This window comes from Barbus barbus, assembly GCF_936440315.1.
Source record: "Barbus barbus genome assembly, chromosome: 6".
In the NCBI taxonomy this organism is placed as follows: Eukaryota; Metazoa; Chordata; class Actinopteri; order Cypriniformes; family Cyprinidae; genus Barbus; species Barbus barbus.
The window spans coordinates 7,509,449-7,524,652 of record NC_136734.1 but is presented as its reverse complement, the minus strand read 5'-3'; the positions used below and the strand labels follow the sequence as shown (position 1 = coordinate 7,524,652).

The window sequence follows — 15,204 nt, the reverse complement described above, 5'->3', positions numbered from 1 at the left end:
ATAACTCCATATGTCATTTCCATACCAAAAATACATATTTTACAGTCACCGTTATGCAGATTGATCATAAAAACAGCTTAAAAGGCTTCACACCAGAGGCCATCATTCATAAAAACTACCAGTTGTATCATAGTTAGAATGCAAAATGTTTCAATACAAGCATATCAGTAAAATGTAATTTAGGCAACCTTTAACCCATGGGAGAAAATTCTCAACATTTTAAAATCAGTCCAAATCAGTGCAAAAAAATGCAGATTTGGCAACCCTGTGTCCAACACCAGCTGCATCCAAAGTGATTTAAATAGTCAGCATTTTCCCTGATTCACGAAAATTATATTCAACATTAGAATGTTTACAAAAGTAATGGTCAGAAATTCAGCGTCCCACGCAGGGCTTTAACTATAATGCACAATGGTGACTCTAGAAAGCAAAAGCTGAATCCCACATATTTTGGGCGATTTAGAAATCCCGGCCAGGCGCATTTTTTAGGTCCAAAAAGAGGACGTATGGTCACCCTGTCCAACATACAGTAATTGAACTTTCAATGCTAGCAAGTCTTTAGCTTTACTCACAAAAACACATTAAGTAATGCTTTCTGTAGTTTTGTTTTTAAGCCTGATAATTATTAAAATATCACTAATGCTTAAAGTGTGGGGAAAGTTGCTGTATTTAATGCTGTTGTATGTTTAAATACTTTTGTTAATAATTATTTATAAGAGGCAAGGAGACTAAGACAGAGAAGCACAGTGTGGTCTAAATATCTAGTTCAGTTGTGAACAGAGGTGTAAAAAGTACTCTCAAATTTTACTCAAGTGAAAGTACAGATACTCAGTAAAAATTTTACTCAATTAAAAGTACAATATCTGGCCAAAAACATACAACTTTAAATTGTACTCAAGTATTAAAAAAGTAGAAGTACTTTCTTTTTTGACAGACATTCAGAAGTTGGGTTAAAGGGAGAAAACAAAACAAAATGCAATGGCACAGGTCAAACACGTATATCTAGTGCAACAACAATTAAAATTCAGCACAGCCGAACACAGGAAAAAAATACAGGGAAAGGGATTAAAAGGAAACTCCATCCTTTCCACCTTCATGCTATCCCATATGACTTTCATTTTTAATTTTTCACTTTTATCTGAAAAACACAAACTAAGAGTTTTAGAAAAAAAATCACTTGCGTGGGACATCCAAAAATGACACTTCAAAAACTACACAACGTGAATATGACAGTAACTCATGCAACCCCTGTTAATGAATCAGTGTCTTCTTAAGTGAAACGCATATGTAAGAAGGATACAAATAGTAATATTTTAAACTTGACCGTCGTGTTCACTTTGTGTGGTTTCTAAAGTGGTTCTGTCCCCTTGCATTAAATGGACTAAAAATATGTGTTTGTTTATCTTAAGAAAGAAAGTCATAAACATCTGCGATGACATGAGGGTCAGTAAATGATGAGAGAATTTTCATTTTTGGGTGAACTATTCCTTTAAAGAGCAAGATGTGATGCAGAGGCTAGAAACATATTCCAGACAGAATACAAGAATGTGTTGAATTGAGGAGAGTCATAGAATTACAACATTAATGTTTTGAAAGGCCACTTTTTTGTGTTGTCTATTCAACATAACTGTCTGAAAGGATAATTCATCTTTTAATTGTTTATTTGGAGCATTTAAAGTTTTTTTTTTTCTCAACAAATATTGATAAATAATTATTTGCGACTGACTACATTAAAGAGCATAGCATGTAATTAAGATTTTTTTAAAATTTTTATTCATTGACAGTCCTAATTCCTACTCAATGTGTCAAATAATGGCATATTATAAATACAACTTATCAACTACCTGGTAAGAACATCACTAAACATGAATTACAATTAATTTAGCATACAATGTTTATTTAAACACTTTTGGAGATTTTTATTATTAAAAAAAAATATGAATTGTATTTAAATTCTCATCACTGATTTTATTTGCACTCAATCTTGTGCATTCAGCTAATTAATATTACACATTTACCTGATGAAAGTCAAAAGTGAAGTAGAAATGTGTGTGCTTGATGCATGAAAACAATGATCATTGGTTCTCACATCAGGCACGCATGTTTGAGCTTCTGTTTACCATATTTAATGTGCATAAGATAAAATGAAAATGTAAGGTACTTGAGATTAAATAAAATTGTAAGGAGTAAAAAGTACTGTTTTTCTATAGAAATGTAATCAAGTAAAAGTACAAGTAGTCAGTTTAAATTGTACTTGAATAAAGTACAAATTCTTTTTATTAATTATACAATAAACAAAAGCAAAAAAAACATCTAACACTAGCTTGCTCTATTCTTTTTCTATTGTTTTCTTTTTATTTATTATATAATTAAAAAAAGAAAAGAAAATTGCTACGTGTAACAGACTTGTTATAGCACTTACATATCATTGCTCTTTTGTTGATTTTGATTGCTTCCATTGTCCTCATTTGTAAGTTGCTTTGGATAAAACCGTCTGCTAAATGACTACATGTAAATGTAATGTAATATACATACAGTGCCCTCCAAAAATATTGGAACAGTAAAGACTAAATTGCTCTGTTGGCTGTGGTCAAAACATTCACAAATATGATCAAAAGATGAATATGAGACAAAACTACAGAATGTCAAGTTTTATTATTGGGTGATTCAACACATAGATGTTTTACCAGCTAAGAAGTTCAGGACTTTTAGAGTTTCATCCTTCTATCTGATGTGAGCATAAGTATTGGAACAGTTGCCTCACAGGTCTTTCTAAGTGATCAGCTGTGTCCTGTTGCATTAATTCTTCAGATATTAAAAGCAGGGAATGTGTCGTATCCGTTATATCCATTACTTCTGCATTCTGAATCTTGCATTCGATGATGACACACACAAACCAAGATGAAGATGAGGGAGCTGACTTTGAGAGAAAAGCAAGCAATTTGGATGCTAAAAGAAAGAAGTCAATTAGAGCTATAGCAAAAACAAAGGGCATGGCGAAATAAAGAGTTTGGAAACCACCAGCAACCAACAACGACCTCATCGGCTGAAAAAACAACAGTAGTTGATGACAGACAAATCATAAAAGCTGTGAAAATGTATCCTAAAAGATGTGTCTGTAAAATCACCAACAACTTCCAGAAAGCTGGGGTGATCTGGAAGCTCTGACACAGAATTACAGATGCTACACAGCAAGATGCAAACCTCTGACCAGCACCAAAAATAGAAAGGGAAGATTATAGTTTGCAAAAAAGCACAAAGGTGAGCCAGAAGAGTTTTGTAACTGTTTATGGATCGATGAGACAAAGATGAACCTTTATCTATGTGATGGGAAAGCAAAAATGTGGAGAAAAAAAGGGAACTGCAAATGATCCCAAGCATACAGCCTCATCTGTAAAGCATGGTGGAGGTGGTGTCATGGCATGGGCATGTATGGCTGCCTCTGGAAAAGGCCCTCTCAACTTTACTGATGACTTGATGTATGATGACAGTAGCAAAATGAATTTGGAAGGGTACAAAACCATCTTGCCTACCAATATTCAAGAAAATGCCACCAGATTCATAGGAAAGTGCTTCATATTGCATCAGGACAATGACCCAAAGCACCCTGCCAGTTCAGTCAAGGAATTTATAAAGGCAGAGAAATGGAAAGTCTTAGAATGCCCAAGTCAATCTCCAGATTTAAATCTGATTGAACATGAATTTCACCAGCTGAAGAGGAGAGTAAAGGCAGAAACTCCCCAAAACAAACAACAATTGGAATTGGCTGCATTAAAGGCTGGGGAAAGCATTTCAAAGGATGAGACCAAGAGTCTGGTGATGTCTATGGGTCACAGACTTACTGCTGTGATTGTGTGCAAGGGATCTGCAACTAAATAATAGCTTTTAATCTTTTATATCTGCCTTATGTTCAACTGTCCCAATACTTATGCTCACATCAATGAGTGGGATGAACTCTAAAAATGCTGTTCTTTTTATTTGGTAAAATATGTATGTGTTGAAATGACTAATAATAAAATGTGACTTTCTGTAGTTTTGTCTCGTTCATCTTTTAATCATATTTGCAAATGTCTTGACTTGACTCCACAGCCAACAGAGCAATTTTGTCTTTACTGTTCCAATACTTATGGAGGGCACTGTATATGTTGATATCTGGATTTTGCCACTGGACTTTGCAGCTTTAGGAAGATGCCAAACATTCCTCCTCATTCTCTTCCCTGTTCAAATTTGTATTCACTTTTATTTTATTGTTTTAATATTGTACTAAATTATCAACTGACTCATATATTTTGAAGAACGTTGGTAACCAAACAGTTGGCCACAGTAGGCGGTAGCCACTGACTTCCGGATAAAAACACTGTGGAGGTCGATGGCTACGGTGAGCTGTTTGGTTACCAGCATTCTTCTTTTTTTTTTTTTTTTTTAAGTGACTGATTAATTTTGTGTTCTTCCTTCTTTCTTTCTTTCTGGAGAAAGGAAAGGGTAGGTTTATTATTGGTTTAATTGTTTGCTTGTATTTGATAGTTTTGACTTTCACAGTCTGATTTTTAGTTATTAAAGTTCAGTAGAATGCTAAAATATCTGCTCTGTTTGTGTATATATTGATGATGTGACCCTTTCACCTGTGTTTTCATACACAATAACCTGGAATCTCAAATACTGCAACGTCAAATCAGTTTTCCTGTTATAAATCTCCTAACACGTTCTGAAGTTGAAGGTTTAGATGCGGCACATCCATATTTGTGTATGTGTGCATGGTGTGTAAATTGCTTTTCTCTGTGCAACTTATTTGTTTTTCTTGTTTCATTTTATGGGATTTTCACAGACGTTTTTCCGCTTATCCAAAAAACAGGCAATTACAGCGTAAACCTCTTTCTGGTGTCATTCATGTCAAGTGCTAATTTGAGTGATTTGTTTTGCCTCTTATTAAATGTTACTGCTTCCCTGCCCGTTAGAACAGGCACCTTATAACTCTGCTGATGGCAGCACAAAAACACTTGGCCTCACGTGAACCTACGCCATTCGTAATAAATGTAATGTCCGTGGCGCTCTGGCAATTTGGCAGTGTTGTTTTGTTAATCAGCAGAGAAGTGCTTGCGCTCTCAGGGGGAACGAGTCCAACGTAAATGCATATAATGAAGGCTTTGTGTATTTTCCTCTCGCTTGTGTTGGCTCTTTAATTAATGACTGGTGTTCATGCGTGTGTTTGTGTAGTTTTGGAAAGTTGAGAGATTTGGGGTTTCTGCCTAATACACATGCTCTTGTGTAGCTTTGTGGGTGGGTTGTAGTTTACAATTTAGGTGGAGTGTTGAGTAGAAAAAATGCAGATGCAGCTTTCTTGTGATAGCTTGCATGCATGGCTTACTTTTTCTGTCTATTAGTGGGTTTTGTCCGAAATGTAAGAAATGCATTAAGGGGTCTAACAGTAAACAAATATTAACTGTATTTGATTGCAGAATAATATAACAGATGTGTGTATATTGCCTGTTTTACAATGGCCTTGTGAAAAGAAGTGTGATTAATTGTACTGAATATGCACTTGAAGTACTTTGAATCTTACAGGTACATGAAAAATTGTACTTGCAAATAATGTAATAAATACTCACCCTTATGTTGTTCCAAACCCGTAAGACCTTCATTCATCTTCGGAACACTAATTAAGATATTTTTCATGAAATCCCAAAACTTTCTGACCCTGTGTAGACAATGGAATGACCATGTTCAATCAGTGGTTCGACCTTAATTTTATGAAGCTACAAGAATACTTTTTGTAGACTAAGAAAACAAAAATAACAACTTTATTCAGCCATTTCTTCTCTTCCGTATCAGTCAAGTCACCTTTATTTATATAGCACTTTTAACAATACAGATTGTCAAAGCAACTTTCCAATATCAAAATAGGAAAATCGTGTCAATAATGTAAAATGACAAGATTAAACACTCAATTTTCAGTTAAAGGCATTTCATTATTGAATTCAATGATTTCATCGTCCAGCTCAGTTCAGTTTAAATAGTATCTGTGCAATCAAGTCGACAATATCTCAGGAAATTAAATGTCCCCAACTAAGCAAGCCAGAGGCGACAGCGGCAAGGAACCAAAACTCCATCGTTGACAGAATGGAGAAAAAAACTTTGGGAGAAAGCAGGTTCAGTCGGGGGGCCAGTTCTCCTCAGGCCAGACGAACCAGTGGTTCAATTCCAACTGCAGCAAAGTTAGATTGTGTAAAGGACTCATCTGGTTCCCAAGGTCTTGTCCCTATGGCCGCCTAGGTGACAAGGTCTTCAATGGGGATCTGTCTCTGGGGCTCATCTAGGTGTCCTGATCTCCACTGACGTTCAGGGCTGTAGAGGTCATCTCTAGGTGCTGTTCCACCATATGATCTGGATCCGGGTGACTGCAGTGACCATCTGATCTGAATACGTACTGGATCGGGTGGCTACGGTGATCTCGGAATAAGAAAGAAACAGACTAATATTAGCATAGATGCCATTCTTCTTACGATGTAACAAGTACATCGGGTGTTAAGGGAAGTGTTCCCGGTTCCAGTTGATCTAATTAATGCTGCCTAAAAATCCTTTAACGGATTTGAATATTAGAAGCATATTAGTGTATTATGTGTAAACCAGGTTAAAGAGATGGGTCTTTAATCTAGATTTAAACTGACAAGAGTGTGTCTGTCTCCCGAAAAGTGTTAGGTAGATTGTTCCAGAGTTTAGGCGCTAAATAGGAAAAGGATCTGCCGCCTGCAGTTGATTTTGATATTCTAGGTATTATCAAATGGCCAGAGTTTTGAGAACGTAGTGGACGTGGAGGACTATAATGCGATAAGAGCTTGCTCAAGTACTGAGGAGCTGAACCATTCAGGGTTTTATAAGTAATTAACAAGATTTTAATATCTATACAAAGTTTAATAGGGAGCCAGTGCAGTGTTGATAGAACCGGGCTAATGTGGTCATACTTCCTGGTTCTAGTAAGAACTCTAGCTGCTGCATTTTGGACCATCTGGAGATTGTTCATTAAGCGTGCAGAACAACCACCCAATAAAGCATTACAATAATCTAACCTTGAGGTCATAAATGCATGAATTAACATTTCTGCATTTGACTTTGAGAGCATAGGTCTCAATTTAGATATATTTTTAAGATGAAAAAAAAATGCAGTTTTACAAATGCTAGAAATGTGGCTGTCAAAAGAAAGATTGCTATCAAATAGCACACCTCGGTTCTTAACTGATGACAAAGAATTTACAGAGCAGCCATCAAGTGTTAGACAGTGTTCTAAGTTATTACATGTGGGGATTTTAGGTCCAATAATTAACACCACTGTTTTTTTCAGAATTTAACAGCAAGAAATAACTCGTCATCCAGTTTTTTTATATTGACTATGCATGCCCTTAGTTTCTGAATTTGGTGTGTTTCACCGGGCCGCGAAGAAATATAGAGCCGAGTATCATCAGCATAACAGTGAAAGCTAACATTGTGTTTCCTGATGATATTTCCTAAGGGTAACATGTAAAGTGTGACAAGTAACCGCCCTAGTACTGAGCCTTGAGGTACTCTATACTGCACTTGTGATACCTCTTCATTCACTCCTACAAATTGATGGCGGTCAGATAAGTACGATTTGAACCATGCTAATGCACTTCCACTAATGCCAACAAAGTTTTCTAGTCTATTCAAAAGAATGTTGCCGTCGATAGTGTTGAACGCAGCGCTAAGATCCAGTAGCACCAATAGAGAGACACAACCACAATCAGATGATAAGAGCATGTCATTTGTAACTCTAATGAGAGCAGTCTCAGTACTATGAAACAGTCTAAATCCTAACTGGAAATCTTCACAGACACCATTTTTCTCCAAGAAGGAATATAATTGTGAGGATACTACCTTTTCTAGTATCTTTGACTGAAAAGGGAGATTCGAGATCGGCCTGTAATTAACTAGATCTTTGGGGTCAAGTTGTGTTTTTTTTAATGAGAGGCTTAATAACAGCCAATTTGAAGGTTTTGGGGACATATCCTAATGACAATGACAAATTAATAATCCAGAAGATGATCTATGACTTCTGGAAGTAACTCTTTTAGTAGTTTAGATGGGATATGGTCTAACATACATGTTGTTGGTTTAGATGATTTAACAAGTTTATACAATTCTCCCTCTCCTATAGTAGAGAATGAGTGGAATTGTTCCTCAGGGGATCTATAGTGCATCTGATGCGATACTGTAGCTGACGGCTGCATGGTTACAATTTTATCTCTAATAGTATCGATCTTGGAAGTAAAATAGTTCATAAAGTCGTTACTGCTGTGCTGTTGGGAAATGCCAACACCTACTGATACTAGGGATGCAACGATACCATTTTTTCAGATCCGATCCAGAAAATTCTGAGTATCGGCCAATTCTGATCCGATCCGATACCAGCGCAGTTTTAATTTTTTTTTTAAATCAATGTAGAATTTCTATACTTCTGTGTCACTCTTTTGCGTGTTAAACACAATCTATTAGACAACTTCATTTTAATGAAAAATAACATGAAAAATATATAGGGGCTGTTTACACCTGGTCACTTCATGCGTTTTGTAATATAAATCAGATCGCTCAAACCACTTCAGGAGGTGGTCTGGGCCGCATTCCAAACGAAACTGGACATGTGTAAATGCATCTGGTTGTTGAAACCACATATGTAAATTTTACTTGTCCCAAAATGTAAAAAATAAAAATAAACGTGTGAGACCGTGTTATAGGCTATATGTGTCATGAATCTGGTCTATGAACTTCTGTTAACTCCCCACCAGAGGTCACTCGCTCACCACATGGACTCTTGCACCACACTACTGTTGCACACCAACTTAGGCTACAATTCCCATCATCCATTGCACTGACGACACACAGCTGATTGCACTGATCACACACCCTACATAAACCATGGACTTCCTCTTCCTTTCTGCCGAGTATTGTATTGTGTTTATCACTCCCCTAGTGTTAGCTGCCTTACCGAGCCATTCTGTGTTTTTCTGTTTAGTTCCAGTATTGTTCTGCATTTATAACTCCTAGTTTTAGCTGCGATACGGAACCCAATTTGTTGTCATAGTCTTGTCTTGTGTTTTTCTTGTGTTTTCATTCTTGCCCGTGTTTCCTGGATTTACCCCTTTGCCTTGCCATTTGGACTCTGTTTGCACCTCTCTTGGACTACTGCTCGTATACCTGGATTATCTCTCTGCCTTGCCCTGTTGGATATTGTTCGCCGATCGTCGACTCTCGCTAGCCCTAGCATCCCTAACTGATACTTATTTTTTTTGTTAATTTAGCCACTGTATTGAATAAGTACCTGGGGTTATGTTTGTTTTCTTCTAAAAGAGACGAAAAGTAATCAGATCTAGCAGTTTTTAATGCTTTTCTGTAGGATAGGGTACTTTCCCTGCCAAGCAATTCAAAATACCTCTAGTTTTGTTTTCTTCCACCTGCGCTCCATTTTCCAGGCTGCTCTCTTTAGGGCGCAAGTGTGCTCATTATACCACGGCATTGGACTCTTGTCCTTAATCTTCCTTAAGCGTAAAGGAGCAACCGCATTGAGAGTCAGTAGTTTCTGTTACATCATGTTTTTCTGTGCTGTTGGATATGCTGAGGAATTGAGATAAATCAGGAAGATTATTTACAAAGCAGTCATTTGTGGTAGAAGTGATGGTTCTACCATACTTGTAACAAGGAGTAGAATTTACAGATTTAGCTATATGGAGTTTACACAAGACTAGATAATGATCGGAGATATCATCACTTTGCTGCAGAATTTCAATACCATTAACATCAATTCCATGTGAAAATTATTCAATCTAGAATATGATTTCGACAATGAGACGTCCTCAGACATGTTGTGTAACCCCACTAGAGTTCAGAATGTCTATGAATGCTGATCTTTTTCATTATCAACATGGATATTAAAATCACCAACGATTAAGACTTTTTCTGCAGCCAGCACTTACTCTGATAGAAAATCAGCAAATTCTTTAATAAAGTTTGAATGGTGCCCTAGTGGCCTGTATACAGTAGCCAGTACAAACATCACAGGGGATTTATCATTTATCATTAACACTTCTTTCTCTAGATAATGTTACATGAAGCACCATTACTTCAAAGCACTAGCCTAGCCAGAAATGTTTAAGTGGGTGGACCTACATAAAACTGGGTGGGCTAAGTGTGTAGCATGTAACTGCATGTCAAATTGCCAACAAAAAAGTACAGCACCAAGGTTCATTACACAGTACTTCTAAAGCAAGCATTAACATTAGTAATTTGTTGTCAAAATTTACTAATAGGACATTATTAAAATTTAAAAGTTGTATATGTTAAGATTTGCATGAGCTAAGGTTAACAAAGATGAATAAACACGGTAGCAAATGTATTGCTAATCTTAGTTAATGCATTAACTAACATTAATTAAATGGAGTTTATTAAAAAGCATTACCTCAGTGTGAAACAATGGGGCTTCGCAGATGATTTCATAATCAAGCGTCTTTGTCAGTTCACGCACATCGAGGACCACAGAAATGTGCGCAGCTGCAAATTATGCAGTTTGTTCAGGCGACCAGGATCTAGCACAATGTTTATGTGTTTCTTTCCACAAAGGACACATTTGTTTAACTGATCAAACACTGTACCTATGCTAATATGATGCCTCCAACACGCTTGGTTCAGAAGTTTACGATCCAGCACCGGTCCGGATTTATTGCTAAGACTTTTACTTTTTAAAAAATTGATCTGATTTATGTTTGCTTCACTAAGCTATTTTCACATTTAACTTCACACATGTGCACATTTTACTATTATATCCTTACGTCGTAAACAACATTGTGGGTGGGACTAACAGAAACGGACGAATCATTTTGACAAGCGTGAAGAGGGAAAACTAAGAAACGACCTGCAATTGACCATGAACACAAGCTTTTAATATTTTTAATAAATATATACAGTTACAGTGAAATAAGACGTTTATTATTATCGTTTAATAAATTACATCCATTTGGAAAATTACCAACTTCTCATTGGGTGGGCCACAGATGAAAGTGTGTGGCCCACCCGTAGCTACACTACTGCTTCAAAGGAGTTCTACTTAAAGCCCGCCCTCTGAGAAATACTGAGAATATTGTTATAAATTGTAGCAACACCTCCCCCTTCGCCTTTTGGATGCGGTTCATTTTTACAACCGTAATATTGGGAGGTAGACTCGTTTAAAATAATCAGTCTTCGACACTCATTTACAAGAATACCACAACGCATGCGTGTGCATTCCTCTGCTTGCAAACAAGGTGCAGCACAAACGGGTTCTATGTCAGAAAGCCGACTCCTGCAGAAATTGAAGAAATTGTTGAATTTGAGTATTTTTGTTTTCTTTGTGCACAAAAATGATTCCCGTAGCTTCATAAATTAAGGTTGAACCACTGATGTCACATGGACTATTGATGTCCTTATACCGTTCTGGGCTTTGAACGTGGTAGTTGCTTTTTTTGGGGAGGGGGGTGAACTATCCCTTTAAGTACACTTTTATATACATTTTTAACAAGAATACATTTCCATTCAGTTTCTATTAACATGCAATTAAGTGTTTGAAAATATTATATTAAATTTGCTATCTATTTAAAAATAAAATATTGTAATGCGTATATTTATATTCCACAAGGGCCCCTAGAAACCTGAGGTTGGGCTCTTTTCACTTTTCACTAGAATATAACAGAGTATTTTCTTTCACTAAATGCATTTGTACTGACCAAAGGTAGATGGCCTCCAAAGACATTCGAGGTGGACGGCACTCTATTTCACTCTGAGAAGTATATGACAATGAGAAGATGCTTTTGTTTACAGCTGTCCTCTGAGAGATGAAACATGTCTGGCCTCTTTTGCTCATTATCAGCCGCCGCAATCTTTCACCACCAGAAAGCCGTGACCCTTTCCTCGAAGCCCAGCACTAAGTGAACAGGTTTTGGTTACATTGTCTCAGCACAACTTCATCCCTCATGACATCTCACATGGTTCAGATTGGGTACAGAGCCCGCCTCCTCAAACTGACACAAGATCGGATATCTATTATCTCAGACCCGATCTCAACCACCAGCAGCCGATGGTTCAAAGTGACAGCTGAGGAGTGTGTTGCAATTTTAGAATCAGCACTAAACTGGCACTACGATTGCATAAGAGTTTTCAGGGTGTAGAAAGAGCGGTGTCGGATTGACACCGAGTGTAAACTCTGGTGCGTTAGCTTCCTAAACCCAACAAATTTAGTACGGAAAGATCAGAGAGCTCCCACTGACCAATATTAGGAGGTGTTTGAGCTATGCTGGAAATAATAGGGAAATTAATGGGGGCTAGACATCCCACCCTATGAAAACCCATTTCAGGGAACTAGTGTCAGGGCTATCAATATGCGGAGCTGGGTGGGATGCATGGAAGCCTAAGTTTCCGCATTTCTCATAATTCTGGCTTTTTTTCCCTTACAATTGTGAATTTATTTCTTACAATTCTGAATTTTCTTCTTTATATCTCATAATTGTAAATATATACATATCGCAATTCTGAGGAAAAAAATAGTGAGATGTATACTCAGAATTGTGAGATATAAATGTACAATTCTGACTTTTATTCACTATTCAGAGCTTATCACTTTCATCTGTAAGATCTATTGTAGATTGCAACTTGCATTTCTGAGTAGAAAAGTCTTAACTGAGAGATTTTTATGGAAACAAGCTTTCATAGGGATGCCTGCAAAAATGCCACCTGAAAGAGAGAAAGAGAAAGAAAGAGAAAGAAAGAGAGAGAGAAAGAGAGAGAGAGAGAAAGAAAGAAACCCTGCACAATTAAACTAAAAAACTTTATCATGACTGTCCCAATTAAAGTTTGTTTATTGTTTTATTTATTTTGCAAGGCATATAATACATACATTATCAGGGAAAAATATGGTGGCATCACTAATAAAACATTTACAGCAACAACAAAACAAGTGTGTTTATGTAGACAGAGAAAAGCACAATATTAAGGTTAACGTGTATCTTTAAAGAAGTCGTCATAAAACATAAAGTGCTATTTTGTTGTTTAAGGGATGACATTAGAGAGACATACAAAATAAAGAAATTAACAACATATTCAAGAGATGCATGTTTTGAGTTGTCATTATAACAAACAACATCTTTGGCGAAGAAATTGTGAACCATATTTATAGAACCAAAAATATAAAAACTTAAATAGACCCAAAATCTATTAGTAATGACGTTTTTTTCCGTATGGCCACACAATGAGCAAGTCTCATCAAAGTAAGAATATTTAGAAATGGAGACTTTAACAGTCTATTTTTATGAAGGTGAAATTTGAAATTGAATGACTTTCTATTGATCACACTGCGTAAAAACATTTTTTTTGATTTCTTTTTTTTTAGATTTATACCTGATCACACATTTCTTTTGAGCTTAATAAAATAGCCAGTTAGGGGCATTTACAGTAGTCACCGCCGAGACAGCTTCAGTGATTATAACATTGATTATAACATTTTTATCTGAACTGAAGTCATGGACCACTTCAGTTACGGTTCTTTGCTTGATTTATTCCCATTTTGAATAATTGTTTTGTTTCATGCTGCTAAAATAAACTACGATTTTCTTAACTGTGAAAAGCAATATACTAATTCATAAACGGTTTGCTTGTTTTGGCTGCGTTGCCTGCAAGAATATCACAAGCCATTTTCCCAAACAGTAATCAACCTTAATAATCATTATTATAATATCAAGGGCAATATGCAACATTAATGATTATAATAATATTGCAATGAGTTCCTATTAAGCTCATAACATTGTGCAATTGTTGTATGTGTAGTTTACACGCCATGATTGAAGAAGTCTGTGTGAATAAACATGCCATGTCAGATGCAGCTTCTGTGCTACCTTTGCAGTGTATTGATGATTTCATTCAATTCGATTCAACTTTTTATTCAGATTTTCACAAAGAAAATCTTCTTTGATACTGGTCAGAAAAAAACATTCATCTATCAATCACTGAGTACTACTGTATACATTCACTTGCATACAAACACACACAATCAAACACAGAAATAAAAACATATATAAAGATGGGCTTTGTTAAATTTCCACAAATGTGTTGTTTTTCCACAGGGACGTTGAGTATGGAGGGGTTTACACTTACCAGGTCCAAACAATCTCCAGTCGGAGTGTGAGTGAACCATCGCCTCCATTGACACACCGCCTTGGAGCGCCATACTGTGGAGATGGTCTCATCCAGAGGTGGGTTTGGATATGTTTCTTAACCAGGGGACCGGGACCCACTAGTGAGCCTCAGCAAACTTCCAAAGGGGATTGCAGGATGATTTTAAATTATTTAAATTATTATTAAAGTAAAAATAAAATAAGGGCCTTCAAATATGTTGCATAGTGAGGAGCCTTCAACAACTTTAAATTATTTAAATTAATATATTGTTAAAAATATAATATTTATATTATTAATACATTTAAACAATCTAACTTAATTAAAAGGCATAGTTCACCCAAAAATGAAAATTCTGTCATTAATTACTCACCCTCCGCAGCACATTCATGAGAGTACTCTGTAAAAAAAAATCGTAAAATTTACGGTAAAAAACTGGCAGCTGTGGTTGCCAGAATTCTACCATAAAAATACGGTAGCAACGTTTTAGGTTTTAACTTAAATTTACAGTTAAATACCGTAATTTCTTTAACTGATATAATCTTAATATGCCAACCTATTAAAGTACTGAAATCTGTTTTGTTCCTTTGAAATACACTGATATCCACCAAATGCAGGTGATGATGAGAAAGTCACATGATGAGCAAAAGCCCATCACAAGCAACTTTTAAACAATAGAATATACAGAAGGTGCACAGTGTCATTCACACAAGCACTAAACACCATCATGGTGAGACTCATTAAACTGAAATATGCTATAAACATTAATTTAACAACATTAGATGTAACAACCCTAATAAACATAACTGATAAGAAAAACTAAGAAGAAACATAGTTATTTCAAAGAAAAAACGTCAAATTCAAACAGAATTTGAAATGGAACGCAGGGAATTCTGGGAACGTAAGTTTACGGTTTTTCCCTGTAAATTTTACAGAAACTTTCCGTTAACCATGTAACAGGTTTTTACCGTAGCATTTTCACAGTTTTTTACCGTTAAAATCACG

The 15,204-nt window shown here is 36.1% G+C and overlaps 1 protein-coding gene across 1 annotated transcript in view; it reads left to right on the top strand.

Moving 5' to 3' along the window:
- LOC306870611 (pappalysin-1-like) overlaps positions 1–15,204 on the top strand; it is a gene marked incomplete at both ends in the record, with an annotated part of 124,818 nt that overhangs the window by 36,653 nt on the left and 72,961 nt on the right. The window contains one exon of the mRNA XM_079417988.1: positions 14,151–14,279. Coding sequence (XP_079274114.1) covers positions 14,151–14,279 — 129 coding nt within the window. The remainder of the gene's footprint in view (positions 1–14,150; positions 14,280–15,204) is intronic.